The 24,537-nt window shown below is 46.3% G+C and overlaps 2 protein-coding genes and 1 long non-coding RNA gene across 4 annotated transcripts; 2 read left to right on the top strand and 1 right to left on the bottom strand.

The window, feature by feature from the left end:
- Positions 1–1,899: 1,899 nt before the first annotated feature.
- camk2a (calcium/calmodulin-dependent protein kinase II alpha) lies at positions 1,900–19,886 on the top strand. The gene is made up of 18 exons (XM_008401822.3): positions 1,900–2,138; positions 4,034–4,128; positions 7,043–7,102; positions 9,899–9,953; positions 11,708–11,773; positions 11,864–11,936; positions 12,333–12,435; positions 12,885–12,968; positions 13,053–13,147; positions 13,224–13,346; positions 13,635–13,718; positions 13,803–13,845; positions 14,961–15,001; positions 15,077–15,125; positions 15,247–15,322; positions 16,003–16,097; positions 16,170–16,398; positions 16,631–19,886. Exons 1-18 carry the CDS (start codon positions 2,077–2,079, stop codon positions 16,632–16,634), a joined length of 1,437 nt encoding a protein of 478 aa, XP_008400044.1. The 5' UTR covers positions 1,900–2,076; the 3' UTR covers positions 16,635–19,886.
- On the bottom strand, positions 2,145–7,111 carry LOC145554774 (uncharacterized). The gene is made up of 3 exons (XR_014090765.1): positions 5,274–7,111; positions 4,945–5,009; positions 2,145–2,953 (listed from the first exon to the last, which is right to left on the bottom strand). It is a non-coding gene; the product is annotated as an uncharacterized LOC145554774 (long non-coding RNA).
- Positions 19,887–20,400: 514 nt separating the features above from the next.
- Positions 20,401–23,441, top strand: rps14 (ribosomal protein S14). 2 transcript variants are annotated; one of them, XM_081615124.1, is made up of 5 exons: positions 20,401–20,537; positions 21,290–21,443; positions 21,515–21,676; positions 21,753–21,829; positions 23,330–23,441. In XM_081615124.1, the coding sequence occupies exons 2-5, from the start codon at positions 21,295–21,297 to the stop codon at positions 23,395–23,397; spliced, it is 456 nt and encodes a 151-aa protein (XP_081471250.1). In that variant the 5' UTR covers positions 20,401–20,537; positions 21,290–21,294; the 3' UTR covers positions 23,398–23,441. The 2 variants fall into 2 exon arrangements, with proteins under 2 accessions (XP_081471250.1, XP_008400046.1); XM_008401824.3 differs by having other exon boundaries at positions 20,430–20,537; positions 21,293–21,443.
- The last annotated feature ends 1,096 nt before the right edge of the window (positions 23,442–24,537 follow it).

Raw genomic sequence — 24,537 nt, 5'->3', positions numbered from 1 at the left:
ACTCTGAGGGTTCTGGACATTAGGGAACCAGAACTTCTCCATCAGAACCTGCTGTTTAGAACCAAACTGAACCAGAGCAGACCTTTCAGCTGATTGGATTGGGAGTTGACATTGACGTTTCCCAGCCAATCAACTGTGCATAGCTCCATTCTGATTGTTCAGTTTTCCTTCAGGGGCCACTCTGATTGGTCTTCTGAAACGATCACAGCTTTGACTATTTCCTCTCTGTGTCCTGATCCGATTGTAAGCTTGACTGGTTCTGTTGCGGCGTAGCAGCAAAATAAACATCTGAAAAAAGTGGCGTGTCTTTATCAGCTTCATTAATAACCGGAAGGAGAATAAATGCTGCATTCAGGTTTCGAATAAACCAGAGAGTTTCTGACTCTGGTTCCAGTTAGAGTTTCTGATAGTTTTTGACTGGAACCAGAAACACTGATGGAAACATCATGTGACTCATGTCAGACTCCAGGTCCTTCCAGGCAGCTCTGGTTTATGATTAGAGCTGTATTTAAATTTAAACGTTTGTTTTCCTGTGGCATCGTACGGGCTGTAGTTCCAGTGTTTGTCCAGCAGGTGGCAGCAGAGGATCAGCTCGAGATGCTGAGGCCGGTTCCCACCTCACAGGTAAGGCTGGTTCTGGTCAGGCTGGTTTTCTTACCGGGCCTGGTCTGGATGGAACCTGCTGGTTCTGGAGCGGCCCTGATCAAACGTCAAGTAAATCCGGATTGTTTTTAGGTTCGGCTTGTCGTTATCAGAACCAGAACCCGTCTGGTTCGATTGTTATCAGAACCAGCTGGCAACAGGAAGTAGGCTGGAGACCCAAATCAGCAGAACTTCAAGTTCTGATCAGAACCGGGGAGACGGTTCCAGATCTGTCTCTGAGGTGTCCAGAACCTCTGGGTGAGCGGCACCAGAACCTGTCTGGTTTTGTTGGACTGCAGGCTGAACTCTGCTGACTCGGCCGCCCTCCTCTTCCTCCTCTTCGTCTCTGGAGAAAGGAGGAAGAGGAGGAAGCCAAGCAGAAAGGAAGAGATCGGATCCCATCGGAACCAGAATCTAAAAATAACCCGGAGGAAGGAAGAGATGCTGCAGGCGCCGACTCACAGAGATCTGGACCAGAACCTGGAGGACCAAGACTGGGCCTTCAGAATCAGATCTTCAGAACCAGACCTTCAGAACTGGACCTTCAGAACCGGTCCTGAACTACTACAGAGCGTCCAGTCAGCCTGTAACTGCTGAGTTACCAGACCTGACATTATTAATGTTCCATGAACTGCTGGAACATTAATAATGTGTTCATCTGGAATGAAATAATCCTCTTTACCATTCATCCTGGGGTTTTCTGATGCTAATCTAGAAATATTTACAATATTTGTGCTGACCTTAAATTTGTTTTTTATTACTCAGCATATTAATCATGGACTTTGACTAGACATGAAGTAAATCTGGGGCAGCAGAAATACTGCCACCTACAGGTCACGTAAAGCCACTGTGTCTGAACATTAGATGTTCTGGATTAGCGGGAATAACTGAGTAAATCTGATGTACTTTAGCATCTCTACAGGGCCACAGTAGAAGCATGTGGAGGGCCACATGTGGCCCCCGGGCCTTCAGTTTGACACATGTGATCTGAGAGGACGTCCAGCAGGGACATTCACTGATTGATTGGGTTGGGGTAGCCCAAACCCAAACCTTCTCCAGAATCAGAACTTCAGCTCAATAAAATCTCTCTCTCTCTCTCTCTCTCTCTTTCTCTCTCTATTTATTTTTTACTTTTTTTCTCTGTCTCCTATCCGCTGTCAGCTCTGGCTGAGGACTCAGTTTCCATGGCGACGCAGCGCGGCCTCTGATTGGCTGAGGGTGCAGTGGGCCGGGGGCCGAGCCTGTAAAGCTTCGGCGTCTCGGTTCTGGTTCTCATTTCGGTTCGAGAGACGAAGCGGCTCTTCTTCGCTGCTCTCTCCCTCTATCTTCCTCCTCCTCTTCCTCCTCCTCCTCTTCCTCAGACGGTCGGTCCGACTCCTCTCCATCGCCGCCTCCATCATCATCCTCGGAACCAGTCGACCCCTGACCCTCACCATGGCAACGGTCATCAGCACGCGCTTCTCCGATGAGTATCAGCTGTACGAGGAGCTGGGGAAGTGAGTACCACCTTCATCACCCTCCTCTTCCTCACTGACATCACACCTCTAACTTTCTATCTCCACAACCGATAATCTATCAATAAATGATCGATCAGGCTCATCCTGATTTAAAATGTAGTTTAATTATTATTAGTATTATTTCTTTATGACTTTATTGGACGTTCTGATCATTTTTAAAAGTTTTCATGAAGCTTCGCCGTTTATAATAATGTTCACATTGATTATCAATATTATCAGTATTGCATTTAAAAAAAATCAAATTTAAATCTGTGTTTATCTGAATTTAATAATTAGATCATTTAAAGATTCAGCCGGTGATTATTACAACTATTGATTATAGATTAGAAATAATATCAGGTCTAGATCATAAATTATAGATTGCACCAGGTATGGATCATTGAATATATCAGGTATAGATTATTGATTATGAATTATACCATGCACAGATTATAGATTACAGCAGTTTTAGATTATAAATTATAGTTGATATGAGGTATGGATTATTGATTGTGCTACTGATCAGTCACTGATGAGCAGCAGGATAAATACATCGATGGACGGATGGAGAGAAGAGTGAAGCACCTTTCTGACCCCATCCCACTCACCACCCACCCACACACACACACACACATGCACACACACACACACACACACACACACACACACACACACACACACAGTCTCCCTCACACTTAATGCCAGGTCTCTTACATAATGCGATGGTGGGCGGCAGATTGCAGCTCAGAAGAAACTCGACGCTTTCAGCTTCACTTCACCTCAGGAATGTCTCCAACTGATTATTGATTATTGATCTGAAGGGTTCAGGTGAAAAACAGAGATGGTGGGGTTGATGACGATCATCTGCATGTCAGAGTCTCCCATTCATTCATTCATTCATTCATTCATTCATTCATTCATTTAAATACAGAGAGATAAAGATGGAGGAAGATGATGGTCTGGTCAATGTCCCATGTCCTCAGGCTGCAGATTCAGCCCGAGGTCAGAGACATGACCAAAAACCCCAGAGCTCCATCCCTCTGTTAGCAGGTCAAAGGGTAAAGGTCAGGTCCCTGAAAGCCTCTTCTCTCGAGAAACAAGATGGCAGACTGATGTCAGCAAAGACTTCTGGGAAACCATCGAGACTCAAGAGGAGATGATGGACCGGGACAGACAGAACCGGGACCTACACAGAACCAGACCCAGCAGATCTGTAAAGCATGGTAGAGGAGGGATGGTGATGTGGGTCATCTCTGCATCTTCTGGAGGCAGTGTTAATCGATCTGTCCTACAACAGAATGGCCTAGTCAAAGGCCAGACCTTGAAGCTGAATGCACTGCATCTACGCTGAGAAGACTGGACCAGAACCATCCTGCTCCGATGGACCCACATTTACCTCCCACCCCGACCTGGAAGGGCTGTTTCCATGGCAACAGCCGCTCAACTGGGAAGGGTCACTTAGCTTAGCTTAAACATTCAATAGCTCAGCATACCTGTGTGCATCGCCCCCTGCTGGTCGCATCAGAAGAACTCTTTTCTGGAGGGGGAATGTGGAACAGGAAGTGACATTCTGCACTTCCTGCATGACGGACGTCTGGCTTGGTTCTGAGTCCTTCGGACCCGTCCATGTCTGTTCTGGTGCTTCCTGAACAGCAGGTCCAGACATCCACCGGGTCCATCCAACCAGGAGGCGCAACGACCAGCTCCCTCCTCCATCCCTCTGTAAACGTAACAACCATGGAACAGAAAATGCCTCCAGAACCTTTCCTGGACGGTTTTCTCTGGTTTTAGCTGTTTTACTGGTGGATGGACGGCCCCAGCTGTCCATCTGTCCGTCTGTTCACCTGTCCATCTCTCTGTCCTGTGACTGATCGGTACCTCCTGTTGTGTTTCAGGGGAGCGTTCTCCGTGGTGCGGCGCTGTGTGAAGGTTCTATCGGGTCAGGAATACGCTGCCAAGATCATCAACACCAAGAAGCTGTCCGCTAGAGGTAAAAGGTCAACAAATGGCGGGCATGTTGCCATCTGAGCGGCTGTTGAGATGCAACCGGCCCAACTAGGAGGAGAACTGACATGATAGGCTGAAACCTAACAAGCTTAAACGTGATTGGCTGAAACTTAACAAGGTGTTTGAAGTTTGGGTCATGTGGGTCATCTAAGTCAGAGAATAAATGATAAATATCAAACTGTCCTTAAGCAGCCGGTAGCAGCCTGACAGCAGCAACGGCTCCGGCTAACCCCGGCCAGCTAGAGATGGTTTGCAGCAGGAAAGGATTCATGCTGGCAGTTGCTGGCAGCGGCTGGAAGGCAGCCAGGGCAAATCAGGGTAAATCAGGACAAATCAGTACAAATCAGAACAAATCGGGGTAGGAGTGTGGGAGTTGGTCCCTCAGTCTGTGAGCTACTGGTTTGTTATGGTTGTGTCCTGGAGCAGGACCTCCACCTGCCTGCTGCTGGTGGTCAGAGGGCCCAGCAGGGGGCGCTGGTGAACTGTTAGCATGAAGAGCTTTGGAGTCCTCTGGCCTTGATAAAGGCAGGACAGCTACTGGACCTTCACCATCAGCTTCATTACAATTGAAATCTAAAGTCTGGAAAACATTCAGGGTTCTGCCTCAGAAAACTGGTTCCACTGGACAGGAGGCCTGCCTCCCTGTCTGCTCTGGAACCAACAGAACCAGAACCTGCACGCTGGTTTTCTATGTTAGAGTACCAGGTTCTGTCTCCAGAACCTGGTACTCTAACATAGAAAGTTCTGCTGGTTCATGTGGTTTTTGTGTCTCTGCTCTGTCTTCTCAAACCCCAGTTACCTGATGGTTCTGGTGGTTCTGGTTCTGCTTGTTCTGGTTCTGCTGGTTCTGCTGCAACTTCTTTCCTGTTAAAGGCAGAGATTTCAGAATGGGGATTGCTGCAAGTTAATGACTGAATTCCTGCAAAAGAAACCTCTAAATATTTACAACAATAAATTGGACATCATGTATTGACCAGTTAAACCAGTTAAACCAGTCAGCATGTTGCTCTTAAAAGACAGACTCAAGTAACGCTGAGGGAACTGCAGCCGTTTACTGTCAGAAGGTTTTATGTTGTTGCTCTAATTTAGTCTCTAGCAGATGTATAGTCAAAGCACGGCAATATTTACCTGATCAGAATCAAACAGAGGAGAGGACTGCCCTCCCACACACACACACACACACAGACACACACACACACACACACACACACACACACACACATCCCCCCGGCTGAAACTCAGTCAAGTTGAAGGATTTTTCACTCTGGGAATTTTTTCACTATTCTGGTTTTAAGATTCCTTCGGTTGCTTAGCAACAAGCTGCAAAGTTGACAGAGAATATTTCTGTGTGAGCTTGTGTGTGAGTGTTCTGCTGCTCAGTGTTACATAACGTTCCTGCAGCTGTTTAACACACCTGATCAATCAAACATCTGCCGCTGAAAGAAACTCTGACTGGATCCCTGATTCACATCGGGAACTCTGAGAATTCGGGGAACTTGGGGAACTTGAAAGAGAACTGTTCCCTTCCTGTCTGTCTCTTCCAGGAGGAGCATCTGTCCCTCTGCTCTTCTTCATCACTTTTATTGTTTTGTTTATGACTTTTGTGCAGAAATTTGGGCAAACTCTCTGCTATGAGCTTTATAAAGAAAATTGGTCTGGGTTTCCCTGAATGACCCAGATCCATAATGACCCGATACCACCGTGAACCTTTACCTCTGTGATCCCACTGAAGGGGAGGTTCTGGTAACTGCTTATAGATAAATGGTTAGCAGCTGTTGGCAATTAGCTGCATATTGGTAATTGATCAGTAGCTGTTAGCGGTTAGCTGCTTATTAGTAATTGATCAGCAGCTGTTAGCTGCTGATCAATTACAGCCACTACGCAGCTGACATAGCTGCGTAGTAGTAATTGATTAGCAGCTGTTAGCGGCTAGCAACTGTTAGTGGTTACCTGCATATTGGTAATTGATCAGCAGCTTTTAGCAGTTAGCTGCCTGGTTGTGAGGGAATGAGCCATTCTATCAGCACTCAGACTGAGAACAGAAACACACACACACTCACTGCATGGCTATAAAGACACAGGGCTGCAGCGTCAGGCGCCACCTACCTGTGTCTTTATTGTTTATGTTCTTTTGACGGGCTGAACTGAAATGTGATTTCAAATGTGGTTTGGTTGAAGTGAAGTATGGTTTGGTTTGAATGTGAACGCCAAGTGGACCGGAGACCACTCTAAATGCAGGAAGTGGACTACAGCACAGAGTATTCTGGGTAAATACAGCCAAAGCTAACATGTTAGCCTATTGCTAGCAGGAGAAATAGCTCATGGTCTTTAGCCAAAGACTAAGGGGAAATCCTCCAACCACTAAAGTCTGACGCCAACATTTTAGTTTCCATTTGGTGAAGAAGGAAGTTGCGCTCAGAGGTTTTCCTGTTGTTTCCTTCAGTGGTTCTTGGTGCAGCGCCCCCACAGGCAAGGAGGGGAACAGGTTGCTCAAAGGGTTTGGTTGGTTTGACTCAGAGCAGAGAGAAAGAGAACCACAGCAGCTGGAGTCAGAACAGATGATGAAGTTTTTAGTTCCAGTAGAACTGGGTCTACTGGACCATCAGGAGGAAAAGCAACCTGAGAGTTGGATCAGGAACTGCAGTGATTTATTCAGCTGCAGAGAGCGACTGAGAGGAGATGGCAGAAACTCCTCTTAGTAAGGAGCGATGGTTGACGCGTTGCTAGAGGTGGTTGACCTGTTGCTAGGGGTGGTTGCTAGAGGTCAACCACCCCTAGCTAATCCTACCTAGGGGTGGTTGACCCATTACCATTACCAGCACCAGACCCAGACTAACTGAATGTCCCTCGTCATCTTCATCGTCAGCTTCTGACCAATCTTCTCTGTTTGTCCCCAGATCATCAGAAGTTGGACCGAGAAGCACGGATCTGTCGGCTGCTGAAGCATCCCAACATCGGTGAGTTGCCATGACAACCTGATGCTGAGATGATTATGAAACTGATTTCTGGTCACATCTCAAAGAAAAACCTCTCATTTGTATCATTTGTTCTGCATATTAATAATGCTTTTGGAAACAATCAAAACAATATTTACACTTTGAGGAAATATGAGAACATGAAGATCTCCACCAGTCTGGACCAGAACCAGGACCAGAGCCTCCAGATATCTGGTCCATTCACACCCAAATGCAGAAGGTTCCTGATTCCTCCTGGTTCCCGGTTAGCTCTGTCTCTTTAATGAGTTGCAGGTTGAATTCCAGGAAGCCTGGTGGCTCCAGAACGACGACAATGATGATGATGATGATGATGATGATGATGATGATGATGATGATGATGATGATGATGATGATGATGATGATGATTGATCAGGGTGATGATGCTAGTAACGCTGCAGACCCTCTCGTCCTGGTGTTGCTAACGGTAACCATAATCTAGTAGCTAACATCTAATTATGGAGGAGATGCTGTCGCCATGGCGAAGTCAGAGGAGCCTTCCTCCTCCAATCTGGTCTCAGATCTACTGCCTGTGGATCTGCAGAGCAGGACAGCCGTGGAGTTCTGGGACCTCCCAAACGAGGTTCTGCAGAACCTCCTTTGGGCCCGGCAGTTCGGATGAGGCTGATCCGCTTCGCTTTGACACCCTGAAATAAGAAGGAAGGGGTGCCAAAACTTTAACGTCAAAATTATCAGCAAGTCAACAGAAACTACTGGACAAAGACAGAAGGAAGGAAATCTGGGTCCAGTGTTTAAGTTACAGTTCAGGTGATCTGGCACTGCTGGGGTTAAACTACCAGAAGTTGTACTGGTCTGGTCCAGTCCAATCCGTTTTGGTTTGTACTGGTCCAGTCTGGTCCATTCTGGTCCAGTCCGGTCTGTTCTGTACTGCTTTGGTCTGTACTGGTCCGGCCCAGTCCTGTCTGGTCCGTTCTGGTCTGGTCTGGTTTTTACTGGTCCTATCTGGTCCAGTCTCTCTGACTCGGCGGTTCCTTCCAGTTCCGGCGGTCTCCCGCTCCGTCTCCTCCTGGCTGACGATCTGCTTGCTGAGGGTTCAGGAGGATTTCACCGTCTGAGCTGCAGTCTGGTTCACGTTTCTCTGATCAGATGTTCTTCAGCTGTGGACTTTCATTGTCCACCGTCTCTGTGGACGAGTTTTAGTCCTGTCTTGTAACACTGCTTCGGTTCCGTAAGGTTTCCTGAGACAGTTTTGTCCTCAGAGTCCCGTTTTGAACGAACCAGGTTTCCCTGATGAATGAACGCAGCGAGCTGCTGCTGTTCCTGCAGGTTGTGGTTACATAATGACCCGCTGCACTGCGCCCTGAGGTGGATTGTCCACCTTAGAGACGTTTGGACGCCATCAGAAGGACATCGCAGCGTCATCAGCGTAAACGCATCACTTTTCATTCTCTCATTTCCATCCAGGTGGATTTGAAACCAGACGGTCTTTGTTTCAGTGAGTCTCCACTCTCTGACTCAGAGATCTCTTCAGGATGAGCAACAAGCCTTTCAAAATAAAAGCTTGTCTGAACAGCGCTGCTCTTTGTGAGAAACATTTGAAATGTAAAACTGAAGTAGTAAGCCTGATGAAGTCTGGAGGAGAACAGCCAATGGGAGAAGGCTCAGTCACATGGCCCAACAGGCCAATAAGCAGGCAGCGGTCCAGCTCCTCGGCCAATCAGGACGCTCTGTGGGAAGGTGATGCTCCACAGATATGAGCGGTGTTACGTAACTGTGTGTGTGTGTGTGTGTGTGTGTGTGTGTGTGTGTGTGTATGTGTGTGTGTGTGTGTGTGTGTGTGTGTGTGTGTGTGTGTGTGTGTGTGTGTGTGTGTGTGTGTGTGTGTGTGTGTGTGTGTGTGTTGCTAGGAAACAGCGCCCATAGGTGAAGGCATTAAAACCATCCGTCCTCCTACACACACCAACAGAACGTACCTGTGTGGAGCACTCAGCAAGAAATCATCAGGTTTCTCTTCAAACACTCCTACACACTGCAGCAGTGGGGTTTAATGTGTGTGTGTGCGTGTGTGTGTGTGTGTGTGTGTGTGTGTGTGTGTGTGTGTGTGTGTGTGTGTGTGTGTGTGTGTGTGTGTGTGTGTGTGTGTGTGTGTGTGTGTGTGTGTGTGTGTGTGGGCAGCAGCTTCTTTCTCTTCTGTGATAATATGAGATATTATACAATATAAGCAGAGAACAGACGCCTGCAGAGAAGCTCATCCATCATCTCAAGACAACTTCCTGCAGAAACTCATTTAGACTCAACATCAGCTGGTGTTCATCAGCATCCAACCACTGGAACATCCAACCACCAGGACATCCAACCACTGGAATGTCCAACCATCAGGACATCCAACCACTTAATCATCCATCATCTCAGGACAACTTCCTGCAGAAACTCAGTGATAAAATGTCTGACAGGCCTAACATCAATTGCTGTTCATCCAGCATCCAGCCACTGGATCATCCAACCACCGGATTATCCATCGTTTCTCCTTCCTGCTTCATCTCCAGATCTCCTGCTGCTCTGTGTCAGATGGACGATAAATGAAAATTCTTTGAGCGATTCTTATTTCCTGGTTTGTTCTCGTGAAGTGATTCCCGTTAAATCCATGAATGTCTTTAGGATTATTGTGAGTCAATGATGGCTCATTAGCTGTTTCTGCAGTTTGACTCTAAATAAGATCAATAATAATCACTGAGGTTATAACCAATCATGCAGCGATTGAAGCTGAGATTCAGAGAAAACCTGTTTTCTGTCTTTCAGTTCGGCTTCATGACAGCATCTCAGAGGAGGCGCACCATTACCTCATCTTCGACTTGTGAGTTCACACCTGACTGGTTAAAGGGACTGTGTGCAAGGCTCATTGCCATCTGGTGTTCAGGCTGGGAACTGCAGAGACGATCATGCACACAATACATAGTGTCTTTGCAGTCAGTTAAATATTCTGCTGAGAATAAACGAAGTGAAAACCTTCAGTAGCTGCGTTTCCAGTCACCATAAAACGCACAAATAGGATTTACAGAAATAAACTTCTTTAATGCAAACGTCGGAGCGCCGGCGGCTGAAAAAATTCTGGTTTTTGCACTGGGGTGGTGTGGTTTTTCAGCAGTAGTGAAATTTGTGTTTTGGAAACACCGCTGTGATGTCATTGACACACTTCTCTCTAGTTTGATTTCAGCTGATTATTTGCAGCTCTGGTCTCCTTGGACTAGACCATCTGGCTCCACCAGAGCCGCTGCAGCATCACACTTCAGAAAATGTCTCATTCCAACGTGTTGAATCCATAACTCCTCTGTAAAATCACCAACTACAGTTTCCCCAAAGCACCGCATACGTAGCTGCTCCCAAGTAGCCGGAGCTTGTTGCTCCACTGCCTGAATCAGATGCTGACGTCTCCTCTGATTGGCTGATAGATGATGAGCGCTAGCACCCATCACTGCAGGGTTTCACCCAGAAAACTAGCTGAGCCTGGTGGTCGGGGCGTCGAGGCATTCCAGCGGCAGGCCGCCGTGTGGGGGCGGCTAGCAAAGCATGGCGGGCCGCCAGGCTTATAATACCCTGGAGGAAACCCTGTTACTGCCATTATTTTAAGGACTTACTGTATAAACAAGCTTATCAATGTGATTTTAATCTCATTTCTTATTTAATGGAAACAGTTGGGTGTTTTTGACACTAGCAGAAAAAGTTTTGTGAACATAGTGTAACAGAAACGCAGCTAGTGAGAAGAACAACAATTCATGTCCATCTGCAGTTTTTTCCTGACACTTATCATCAGTTTACCATCATTTGATCTGAAATGATGGAGGAATGTCTCCTGGTGATGATCAGGGAGCCATTAGAGCTTTTTATCGGCCGATTAAAACGCTCTAATGGCTCCCAGTGATGATCAGGCTGGAGCTGCCATGGCAGATCTTCTCGGCTCTAATGGCCGATAAAAGCTCAGATCTTAGACCGGCAGTGATTTACCATGCGGCTCCGTGTTCAGCCTGCAGCCATCGGGATAAATCATTGATCAGCTCCAATCTGATCTTTATCAACAGGAAACATTCAGACGGTTAAGAGGAAGTAGAGTCCGTCCAGTGACGGAGAGCAGATCAAACCTGCAGCAGTCGGAGCGCCGGCGGCCGTTAAGGATCCGGCATATCGGCGCTTTCTGGGTGTTGACTCAGTTCTGCTGTGAACCAAACACCTCCTTCTGTTACATCACATTCTGTTGTTCTGCTGCTTGACTTTCTGCAGCCAAATTCAGGATTATTTATAGAAACGTGCTGGTTTTAATGCAAGTGTTCTGTTTCTGGGTTTATTTAACACCTTCACCTCTTTGTTCATAATCTGACTCTCACATCCTGTAATTCTTTTATCCTAAAAAGAATCCGACGCATGAAAACATTTTTACTCTCAGAAAGAATCAAAACTTTATTTAATTAACTTCATTCCGTTTTATGAAATGAGTTCCAGTTAAATTCTCTTATTTCTTGATTGATTTATTCTAATAAAATCATGTGTGTCTCACTGTTACCATGACACTTCAGATTATTTCCCTGATTATTGACCAGATTATGGGGTTTCCAGGGTTACAGGTGGAGAGCTGTTTGAAGACATCGTAGCCAGAGAATATTACAGTGAAGCTGATGCCAGGTGAGAAGCACACCTGCTCCTTCAAATGTCTGGAGACATGACACCTCCCGTTATCACCTGCACTATGTGACCTCTGACCTTTACCTGCAGCCACTGCATCCAGCAGATCCTGGAGGCTGTGCTTCACTGTCATCAGATGGGCGTGGTCCACCGAGACCTGAAGGTATCGTTTGACATAAATGTTCTGGAGAAAACTGGAAAATGAAAGAGTCTCATGTTTGCTCACCAGAAATATTGTAATTGGCTTAAGATGGTTATTGGTTCTGAGCTCCATTAGCATGGCTAGCTAACAGAACTCCTGTTGATGTTAGAAAATACACAGAATTAACATTGTTAGCACCAACCATTTAAACCAATGGGCAGAGTTAGCATTGTTAGCGCTCCTCATGTAAACCAGTGGGCAGAGTTAGCATTGTTTGCAACCAATTAAACCAGTGGGCAGGGTTAGCATTGTTAGTGCTCCTCATGTAAACCAGTGGGCAGAGTTAGCATTGTTAGCGCTCCTATTGTAAAGCAATGGGCAGAGTTAGCATTGTTAGCATGTGCTCTGTGTCTCCAGCCAGAGAACCTGCTGCTGGCCTCCAAGTCTAAAGGAGCGGCGGTGAAACTGGCCGACTTCGGCCTCGCCATCGAGGTGGAGGGCGACCAGCAGGCCTGGTTTGGTGAGGCAGTCCTGACTGTAGTACTCGGATTACTTTTACTGAAACTTTATCATGCCTTCATGCTTCATTTAGTCCAAGTACTCTGTGTTGTTGTTGTTATAAATGTACATTTTGTTTATTCAGTCTTAGCTTTAGGGTTTTAAACAAATTTAGATTTTAGTCTATATTCTGTTTATTTGGTTTTTTTCTTTCAGAAATATTGTCAAAATTATTTTTATTGTATTTTTATTATAAAATAAAAATGAAACCTGTTATATAAAATACAGGTTTAATTTTTACTTTTCTGTCTTCCTCAACATGTTTTGTTCTTATTTTCTAACTCCATAACAACAAGGCATCTTCACTACCAAGCTGGCTGGCGCTTAGCAACCAGCCCAGTAGCCATGGTAACTGCGTGCAGCAGATGTTGCCTCTGGTGTAGCTGTGTAGCTTCCTCTGTGTGTTTGCAGGCTTTGCAGGAACTCCAGGCTACCTGTCTCCGGAGGTCCTGAGGAAGGACCCATATGGGAAGGCGGTGGACCTATGGGCCTGCGGTCAGTCTCTCCTCATGTCTCTGTGTTGGTCACACTCAGCTGACCCACTGCATTCTGGGTAAATGCAGCATTTCTGATCTTCAGGCGTGATCCTCTACATCCTGCTGGTGGGCTACCCTCCGTTCTGGGACGAAGACCAGCACCGCCTCTACCAGCAGATCAAAGCCGGAGCCTACGACGTAGGTCACATGACTCGCTGTGAAGTCATCGACACGGAGCGCTGCGGTTGGTCAGTCTGCTCTCCTTGCCTCCTAGTTTCCTTCCCCGGAGTGGGACACGGTGACGCCCGAAGCCAAAGACCTGATCAACAAAATGCTGACCATCAACCCGGCCAAACGCATCACCGCCGCTGAGGCGCTCAAACACCCCTGGATCTCTGTGAGTGGGGGGAGGGTTGGAAGATGATGATGATGGTGATGATGAAGACATTGATTAGGATGAAGATGATGATAATAACAATGAAATTGTTAGTGACGATGATGATGATAAGAATAGTGATGATGGTGATGATGATAATAAGAGTGAGATATTAGTGATGATGATGATGATGATATCGTTAGTGATGATGACGATGATGATAACGATAGTGATGATGATGATAATGATATTGTTAGTGATGATGATGATGATGATGATGATGATGATGACACAAACTCTTCCTCCCAGCACCGCTCCACCGTGGCTTCCTGTATGCATCGCCAAGAGACAGTTGAATGTTTGAAGAAATTCAACGCCAGGAGGAAGCTGAAGGTGAGGATTTTCACAATAAAGTGACAGGAAGTGATGTCATAGGGCTTGACTTCTGACGATGCATTTTCTGCTTCTGTCCTGCAGGGAGCCATCCTGACCACCATGCTGGCCACCAGGAACTTCTCCGGTAAGCTGATCAAAGGTCAGAGGTCAGGCTAGAGGCCACAGGACTCCTCATTGACTGTGAGGGTTGCAGGTCATGACCTTTGAACTGGAGGCTTGTGTTTCAGTAGCTAGAGCCTTAAAGAAATCTACCAATCAGCTGCCAGCTTTACACACAGTTAGCGGGTTAGCACTGTGTGTGTATGTGTGTGTAGGTGTATGTGTGTGAGCAGCTGCTGTGGTCTAAAGATAGCAGGAAGGGAATCCCCCACCACGCTCCCAGTCCTCCCAGTCCCTCCAGCTGGACCAAATCGTGTTCAGTCATCTGCACATGGTCAGTACGGGTCTGAGAAGGAGCTGCTGCAGATGTTCTACTGGTTCTGCTGGTTCTGTTGGACCACCTCCTGTGCAGTTCAGCGCCCCCTGCTGTTACTATGCTCTCTGAAGAAAACCTAATAATATTCAACATTGAAGTTTCATTTTTAGAGGGTAAAGTCTTTCACCCCACAGCCATAGGCAAGGTGGGGTCAAAAGGTTAAAGATGTCAAAGGGCTACCAGGTTCTCAACAAGGTGGGCTTTAATCTGGCCAGAAAGTCTCAGATTCGGACTACAAATCCTCCCATGATGCATTTTTCCATCAGAATCATCGGATCGTCTCCAAGCTGCTTCTGCTCTCTGTCAAACGGATCACAACCATCTGATACGGTCCTGAACCGGGCTTAAAGGTCCGGATACTCAAACAGCTGCAGCTCAGAATACCAGGAACTATAAAACCAGAACCGGACCCGTCCTGGTGTAACCAGCAGAACTGGACCTGTCAGCAGCTGGCTCAGTGAAAGCAGGCTGGTGGAGATCAAGGGTCAGGTGCTCTCTGCGCAGCAGAACCGGGCCGGGTCGGGCCCTCAGGAATGTGCCGGGCTCTGCTGCTATCTTAAGTTGCTCCTAAATTTGGCCTCAGCCCCCAGGGAGCGACCTACAGGCAGGCGGACCGCCCCCGGCTGCGGGGCAGAACCAGGGCGGTTCTGACGGGTCCGGTTCTGCTCCCTGACTTGCGATGGCGCCGCTCCTCTTCTCTGCTTTCGTTCCATTCTTTCTCACTCTGCTGCTTCTGTTTCTGTTCGTTGTCATCCCTCGCTCAGGAGGAAAGAGTGGCAGCAACAAGAAGGCCGACGGCGTCAAGGTAACACTGCTTCCAGTCACTACCAGAACCAGTACCAGAACCTACCCCACTAACTGACCGCTGTTTCTGCTGCAGGAGTCGTCTGAGAGCACCAACACCACCATCGAGGATGAAGACACCAGAGGTGAGACTCCGCCCACCAGACCTGCCGCCCAACAACAATCACCCACCAATCTGACCCTATGTGTGTGTGTGTGTGTGTGTGTGTGTGTGTGTGTGTGTGTGTGTGTGTGTGTGTGTGTCAGTGAGGAAACAGGACATCATTAAAGTGACGGAGCAGCTCATCGAGGCCATCAGTAATGGAGACTTTGAGAGCTACACGTATGTCACCGCTTCACAGTCCTCACTGTTAGAGGCTTTTATTCCGAAAGGCCTTTTGGTACCAGGAAGATGGTAGGGGTCACGAATTTTCATGAATTTAGCTCTCTGCTTTGAACATCTTAAAAAAGAATGAGCTGTGTTTCAGCTGCTCACATTAGCAGGGAAATACGTTCTAATTCCTCAATCCAGCGACCTAAAACATGTGGTGGAGCGCTGCTACACAAAGGCGGACCAGGTTCCTAAAACATAATTATTAATTCTACTTGTGTTAAAAAACCACACCAACATGGTATTTTGCAGAAACTAAAGCTAAACTTCTACATTAACAAAGTACTTATTGGAAAACCAATGTTAAAACGCTACACTACCAATGTACTTAGTGGAGGCTAAAGTGCTAAATTCAGCCATGTTGATACCCACCATGCATCATGAGATGAACATAATCTCAAAATAATTGATATTTATGAGTTTTAGCATGTTTCTGTGCTAAAACTGGTTGTTAGCGTTGTATTCTTCTGTAAACCTTCATTGGCTTGTTGAATATTTTGCATTTGCTCATTAAAGTTTCTTCAGGGGTGGTTATACTGCTAGTTCTGGTCTGGCCAGAACTGCTCTGAGGTCAAGAGGTCCCAGCAGAACCTCTGTGGTACCTGCACCAGAACCTCTTTTTCTGTGTCCAGGAAGATGTGCGACCCGGCGGTAACGGCGTTCGAACCCGAGGCTTTGGGAAACCTGGTCGAAGGCTTGGACTTCCACCGCTTTTATTTTGAAAACTGTGAGTTTGTCTCAGTGTTGTGGACAGGCCAGGCCGGCTCACCTGCACAGGTAACCGCTGTGTGTGTTTCAGTGTGGTCCAAGAACAGCAAGCCGGTGCACACCACCATCCTGAACCCCCACATCCACCTGGTGGGCGACGAGGCCGCCTGCATCGCCTACATCCGGGTCACGCAGTACATCGACTCCAACGGCACGCCGCGCACCGCCCAATCAGAGGAGACCAGGGTGTGGCACCGCCGGGACGGGAAATGGCAGATCGTCCACTTCCACCGCTCAGGATCGCCCTCCACCCTCAGCAAGTAAGAACCGACTGCAGAGGCGTTCAAGCAGGCTGGGACAGACCAGACTCAGCAATTTGTCCCAGCCTTACTGAACGCCTTTACGCTGCAGCTCAGCTTTAGATGAGCTGCTAGACAATAAATGAAACATTGACCAGTTTAGTTTCCTCCAGTGTTTTATGGTTATGATGTTTGCTGTCATGATGCTTCCTCCACCGTTCTGAGCTGAAGCTCTCTTCCTTTGTTCCTCCAGCTAACGTCCTCCTCCAGAGTGGGCGGGGCTCTGATGGGGCTGCTGTCGCCTTGACAACGGGATGATTGACAGCAGGCCAGCTGTTGTCTGATACCAACCATTCAGGATTTTCTTTGAGGCGTTGGAGGAGGAGACTGCGGCGTCAGAAAGTTTCGGTCATCCAGCAGTGAATCCCATCACCAATTAACCAATCAGTCATCCAACCAATCACACGACTTTGTAACCGACCAATCAGCTCAATCCGGGCAGAGGGTAGGAAACCTTGTATCTCCAGCTGTAGGCACACAGCGCCCCCTTGTGGTCAGAAGCTCTCATTGATTAAAGTGTGTGGTTAGCTCTGACCTCTTTGATGCTACTGAGCATGTGCAGAAAGCTCTGTGCTTACATCGTCATGTCAGATGTTTATTATCAACTAATCAGAATCTGAAAACCATCAGAACCAATCACATTGATTCCAATGAGCCTGAAGTAGTCTGAGATACAAGGCTTCCCCCTGCTGGTCACTTTAGGTATCTGCAGTAATAATATTTAGTTTATTGTTATCTTTAGAGTTAAAATATAAATAAGTTGTAATATTGATTATCTGCTGATTACAGAGTTTATTATAATATCTCATTTACATACATACATACACACACACACCTCTACCTGACATGCACACTGCACCCTCTGGTGTTCAGAGAGTGCCAGAAACTTCCTACACTTTCGATCTTCCACTAACACCACCCACCACACCTAGGAGGGCCTAACAAGCTAGTTTAATGAGCTAGCTTAGCGAGCTGTCTGCTGCCTGCTCCTCCTCCATGGCTCCTTCAGCTGGAGGAAGTTTATCGTTCTGGTTGAAATGTTTTCCATCTAGAAACAGGAAGAGGAAGTGACCTCAGGTCTGTGGACTTGATGTCTGTAAGGCTAGTTCTGCTGGGAGATTCTAGGCACTGCTTTAGTAGAACCAGCAGGTCGTTTCAGAACAAACCCGAAAACAGACGGCCAATCAGAACCACGGACACAATACAATGGCCAATCAGAACCACAACACCATTCACATCAACCTGGTACGAGTACCAGTACCATGGTCGGTACCGGTACCAGTACCATGGTTGGTACTAGGTGTAGAGGTGAGTAAATGGATCAGGTTCTGATCCAATATATTTAAATAAAACCTTCTAAACGGTACAGATCACAGATGTTGGTCTGAAATGGATCAGAACCAGCTAAACTTCCATGATCATTAAACACCACCAGGTTCTGCTGCATATCCAGTTGGACTCATCCTACACAGTCCATCTCCTGGTTCTGGTTGGTACTCTTGTTGAACTTGTCTGGACCTCTGTCAGCAGAGCCACCAGGTTCTGCGGGTTTGTTCTGGATCGTCTCTGTTGGGTTTTTAGGAACTTGGGTCGACCTGGACTGAGGCAGAACTCAGCAGCTCCCTCTGGAGGTTGGTTCTGATGGACCCTGCATGGACAGCTCGTGTTTCTTCCTCCTCGGTGCCGGTTCTGTACAGACTGTGTGACTCTCTGCATGCTGGACTTTGTGTTTAGTGTTTGGGCTTCAGGCGCCACCGCGTTCCGGCCGTTCCCGGCTCTCGGACCTTTCCTTTGCTAGGTTTTAGCTCTGCTAGCATTCCTCATTGGGATCAATGGCGTCCGTTAGCCTTGAGCTAATGAAACGCCACCGGTGCCACTTTGATATTCTGCCTCTTCGGACCCGTTGTGTTTGTCTCTGAAGCTTTTAGGAGCTTTTTACCGTCGGGAGAATGTAGAACTTTGTACAATCAGATTCTTACCATGACGATGACGAAGATGATGATATTATACCTTCTTGTGTGGCGTTTGTATATTTGAAGCTTTTTAAGCTTCCAGCTTCCTGGTTTGGGTTTTTCCGTGTTTTAGCAGCTGCTGAATGTTTTCCCTGCTGCTGCCCTTTGGTTCGCTTCACACTGATCTCTGGGTCATTCGGAGTCCAGGCTGAGGACACAGGGGTGCGGGGCATCGGGGGCGGACCCTTATAGCTGATGTTTAAGCCACGCCCACTGATCCAACAGGAAGTTGAGTCAGAAAGCCGCTGCACCTTAAAGCTGGTACATCAGATTATGTTCTGGTGACCTGTTCTGTTCTTTCTACTCTGAATTCATGCTTTTATATCAGTGGTGGGCACACTAATGCTAATGCGCTAACAGCAGATCTAATTTTTAGCTTCAGCGTTGTTGCTAACTTATCTTGACTTAATTTTCTGGATAAATTCTAAAGTGCTAATTTTCTCAGCTGTTTTATGAACTTTCAGTTGAATAAAGTTTACAATGAACAGCATGTAAACACCATTTTGTTATGAACTTGTAAATTATAATGTCAACATTAAAGTGGTGCTGATGGGTTGTCAATAATTTGAATGGCTTTAGTGTTAGCATTTGTTAAATACCGTGTTGTAGCGTGTTAGTATTAGCGTAGCTAACCTTTTAGCTATCGCTGCACACCACTGCAGAAAATCTTTGTTTGCGCTCCTGTCCCGTTAAGATGCTCCCCTCTTTGCTGATTGGCCAGCCTGTGGATGACCCCTGACATTTAGAGCCGGTGTTTGCCAGTCTGCAGTGCAATGCCCCGTCTGGACTCCGGGTGGCGCTGCAGAGCAAACGGCTGTTTCCTACAGTCTCAGTGGTTTTTACAGTTGCACCTTCACTCTGAACTCTTACGACACTTGAAAGTATTTATTAGTGGTGAACGATGCAAAAATATCTGAGATGTCATTTTTTAGAAACTTTTGCTGTTGAAGCTGAGTCAATTCTTCTCCCGAAAAGAATCGTTCTGCTGCTGGATCCGCTTCAGGATCCGCTTCCCGACTCAGCGGCGCAGTGGCGGCGTTATGATGTGGGATCCCACCCCCCGCCGCAGCTCTGCGGACAGGAAGCAGGAAGAAGCTCCAGACATTAATAAGTTAATAAATGAGCCGGCTGAATGTATCCCTGCTGGATTAAGGTCCAGCCCAGAGAGCTGCTCTTCCTGCTTTCTGTCCCCCTACAGAACTAATCAGTGATCAATAATCCCCAATAATCCTCAGCTTTTTCTACTATGATGGATATTGTTATGTACTGTATTAACTGGACTAATGCTGCATGCTCAGTGTTTACCTGTGGGAGTCTGTGTGCGTCTGAGGGAGAGAGTGTGTTTTTAAATAGTTTCTTTTGTAGTTTTTGGAGTATTTTCTTCTTCTGCATCGTGCTCAATATGATTCTGTAAATAAATGAGATGGTCAAACTCTCTGCTTTGATTGGTCTGTTTTTCCTCCCAGTATTCACTCTAATATCTGGTTTCTAGATCCTCTGAGCTTCTGCAGCAGTACCTGGTCAGAACTGTTTAATTTGTCAGTTAGGAAAACTGCAGAATTTTAGATCGATTCTAATAATACAGTTCAATAAAACAGGAGAAAAAGAAATATGGTAAATTAATAAAACTTTAAAATGTAATATAGTCATGCATGCACATGAATAGTTTAATTAATTAAAAATTATAAACAGAAAATAAAAATATAAACTGTAGTTGCTTCAAAATAAATGTATGTTAAAAACAAAGAAATTCATGTGAAACAATATTTAAAAATGAAGAAATAAAGGTAGACTATTTGCATAATGTAAAACATTATGCAAATAGTCAAGTTCAAGATGACAAAATTAAAATCAAAGCACCATATAATTAGCAACAAAACAAAATCATGAAAATATAAAGAAAGCTTCAAAGTTTGATTCCTGTGATCAGAAAAAAAGTCGAGATTGAAGGATTCAATCTGTTAAACAGCGAGTGGAGAAGTGTCCAGCAGGGGGCAGCAGCAGCAGATTGAGAGTCTCATTATTTCTACTTCCGGTGGCGGAGCTTCCTTCCTTTCTGATTGTGCTCAGTGAAGAGACGCTTGTAAGGTGAGTCTTGCTGAGAAATAAATCCGTTTTAATCTTCCTTCCAGGTGACTATCCTACCAACCGAGGCGTGTTTTCTGACAGAATGATGGATTAAGGTTCTGTTGGGGTCTGAATTATGTCTCTGTGAAATATTAGAGCTACGTTTATGTTCCGTTTTCCTCTGTTTTTCCGCTGTGCCGTGCCGCCATGTTAGTTTCTCACGGTGCGTCCAGCAGCGGGAAAATAGAGCTGGTTTATTGTGAAAGTTGTTGTTTTAGAGATTATTTAGGGTTCGGAACGATGCGATGGGCTGATCACGGCGTTGAAATTCTTCGCCAGGTGATAAATGTTAGGTTTATTTTAGCGGTGTCTGAGGGAAAGCTAACATGCTAACATTATCCTCGCTGTGGGTTTCTCGATGTAAATGTAGAATTTACTGCAATGTTTAATAGCACATCTGCACAACAGGAGAACATTCTGGTGTCAGTCCGTTAAAAGGACTGGAACAGCAGCTTTAACTGGTTTTGGTATCGGTTCTGGTTAGCATCAGTTAGCATCCGGAGCATCAAGTTGCAGGTCGAACCTCCATGTGAGCATTGTGCCCGGTGCTTCCATTGCCGGACAGCCGCTGGTCTGACTCTGAACTTGGTGCTCTGCTTGGTTCTGAACACACCCAGTAAGATTCTGAGAAGATCCAATATCTCTATGATGTTATGGTTCTAAACAGACAGTTAGTCTGTGATGTTCTGGTTCTGATGCTGTGGTTCCTCCAGCAGACATGGCTCCCCGTAAAGGCAAGGAAAAGAAGGAGGAGCAGGTGATCAGCCTGGGCCCACAGGTGGCTGAGGGAGAGAACGTGTTCGGCGTCTGCCACATCTTCGCCTCCTTCAACGACACCTTTGTCCACGTCACCGACCTCTCCGGGAAGTAAGTGCACCCCTGGCCCGACCTCCAACTCCCAGGTCCGGTTCCTGGTTCTGACGGCCGCTTGTTTCCAGGGAGACAATCTGCCGCGTGACAGGCGGCATGAAGGTGAAGGCGGACAGAGACGAGTCGTCGCCGTACGCCGCCATGTTGGCGGCTCAGGACGTGGCACAGCGCTGCAAGGAGCTGGGCATCACGGCGCTGCACATCAAGCTGAGGGCCACTGGAGGGAACAGGTAGGCTCAGCTGGAGGTCAGGGGGTTACTGCCCGGACGTCAGAAGTCGGCACGCTGAGCTGTGTCTCTGTTGCAGGACAAAGACTCCTGGACCTGGAGCCCAGTCTGCACTCAGAGCTCTGGCCCGGTCCGGCATGAAGATCGGACGCATCGGTACTACTCACACACACACATACACACGCAGTCGTGTTTTCCATTGACTTCCATTCATTTCTACAGCCTAACCACCTTAGCCCTGACCTCTAAGCAGCGTTTCCCCTCCTGGGGACCAAAACATCCCCATAGGGAGTAGAGGTCCCCACAACCCACACTGCAGACAGAGAGGTTCCTACCAGGATATAAAGACCTGGTTTACACACACACACAAAAAATGTGTTTAGTGTTCCACCAGGTGGGTTCTGGCCCGGTTCTGGTCTAGTCTCCTCAGGTAGAAGCTGAGCTCTGATTGGCTCGTTTTCCTTAGTCACGTAGTGGTTATTATGGAATATTTGTTAAATTTGTCTGAATTGGCAGACTGGTTTGTTTCCTTGGTAACCATGTTAACAGTAATCATGAGGTCAGTATGTAATGTTAGTGTTATTGTGGTTCCCATTGGGACTCTGCTGCCCCCTGAGAGAAGTTTGTCTAAACTTAAAACTTTAGTTTCTATCTAAAGTTTAACGTTGACTTTAACTCAGGTGAAATCTACTGATTGAGTCATGTGACGATTGAGGGATTTTGGGTAATGAAGGCGCCAGCAGAACAATACAGTTTTCTACACTAGAAATGTGTAACAGATACTGACATCAGGGGTAGAGATGGAGGAACGCTGACTTGCTGAGGACCGCTCCAGGTTTTATGTTTATTAGAGGAAACGGGAAGAAGATCTGATAATCTGAACTTTAAGCCGTTAAAGTTTCTGCTGATAGTTTCTCTGATGATCTGACTTAAAGGTGCTGTAGGCTGGACTGAAACAAATCTTTACAAGAAATATGTCAGACATATTGATCACTTACAAAATAATAAAAGGGTCCCATTTCAGATCAGTGGCCGCTGTTGTAAACATAACTTCATTTTGTTTCCCATTTATATAAATACTTTTAATTCAGTGTTTGTCATTAACATCTGACTAACTTTCAGGGGAAACTAAAATAAATCAGAGGAAACTTGGTCACTTCCAAACTTTCAGTTATGAGAGTTTTGATTCAAGAGGTTGAAAATGGCTGTAGAATTTCTGGGCTAGAGATCAGTGAAACGCATTAAAAACATCTAAACAACTCAGACTTATCATAACTCTCATTCCTGGATGGTTTTTCTGCTATGCAGGCAGAAAAACCATCTGTTGCTGGGAGGGGCATTAACCTGGGATAAATTCATCATCACAATTTAATGATCTAATGTTTAAACTGTTTCCTCTGCTGTTCATTGACAATATGGAGATCAATAACTGATTAAATGTTAACTGAGGGCGGTTCAGAAGTCCTCCGTCTCTCTTTTGGCCTTAAGCAGAACCTGTCTGTGGCTCTGCCTGTTGCCATGGTTACCACCACTGGTCACCAAGGACTACAGCCTGGTTCTGTTGCCATGGCTGATGATCTGTTCGGTTCTTCTCATCAGAACCGCCAGCACTGTCCCTTTAACTGACCGCCATGTTGTTGTTCTTCTTGTGTCCAGAGGACGTCACTCCGATCCCGTCAGACTCTACCAGGAGGAAGGGCGGTCGCCGCGGTCGTCGTCTGTAATCAGCTGCTGGAATTTCACAATAAAAGCTTGTGGTTAACTCTGAGCCTGGTTGATGTGAAAATGTTCTGATTGGTTCTGAAGCTAAAACCCACTGAGCCCAGACCAGCTCTGACCAGCAGGGGGCGCAGCCAGCCAGACGTCAACATGGGGTACATGAAGGTCTATGTTGCCTTTCAAATGACCAATTTATTAATCCGAAACGATGAGGAAATGCGTGATTCTGCTCTGATTAGCATAAATGTTAGCTCCATCTAACAATCAGTTTCTGATCCCTGAAGTTTATTTCTAAAAATACAAAATCTACAGCGATATTACTCAGAAGAAAGTAAATTTTCCCATAAACTCAAGCAAATGTAGCCACACTTTAGAACATTGGCAGCCTGTACTTAAACTAAATGTGATTTACAGTGGATATTAAGTTTACGTGCCCTGATCATGTCAGGTTTTCATCATGTAAAAAAGACAGCTTTTTACACAATTTAGCAGAAAAAAACCCGCAAAGGGAAATAAAATAACCTGGCTGCATAAACTCAAACAGCTTGTTGCAGGACTTCTGGTTTTCTTCCAGCCTCAGTGTTCCTGGGAGGATCCTGTTCTATTAAAAGTTGCTCCAATCGGTCAGATTGAGCTGCCTGTGCTCAGCCCTCTTCACATGTTTCGTGGGATTGAGGTCTGGACTTTGACTGGGCTCATTGCAGTGAAGCACTTCTTTACCTTGTTCCTGTGTGTTTTGGGTTGTTGAAACATGAAGTTCCTCTGAAGGCTGAATGTTTTACTCCAACACTGACTGGTATCTTGAGCCTTTCAGGAATAGGTCCAGCTGAACACAAATAGCCCCAGAGCACGATGCTACCACCACCATGCTCCACTGTAGATGTTTTCTTTTCAACAGACCATGACATATTTTTGCTAATGAAACCGAGCCTGGATGTTTTCCTGTCAGCTCAGGCTTCCCTCTGGCTGGCCTGAAGCCCAGAAACGTGAAGACAATAGTCATCTCGTGTAGTATCCGGACAGTAGTTACAGAAACTCCTGCAGCTCCTCCAGTGCTTCTCTCGGCCTTGATGTTCAGACGTCCTGTTCTTGGTAATGTCACTGTTAGGCCATATTTTCTCTACCTGATGACAGTCTGGTAGAGT

This window comes from Poecilia reticulata, chromosome 14 (genome assembly GCF_904066995.2).
Source record: "Poecilia reticulata chromosome 14, P_reticulata-male-v2, whole genome shotgun sequence".
Classification (NCBI taxonomy): Eukaryota; Metazoa; Chordata; class Actinopteri; order Cyprinodontiformes; family Poeciliidae; genus Poecilia; species Poecilia reticulata.
This window is presented reverse-complemented; position numbering and strand designations above follow the sequence as displayed.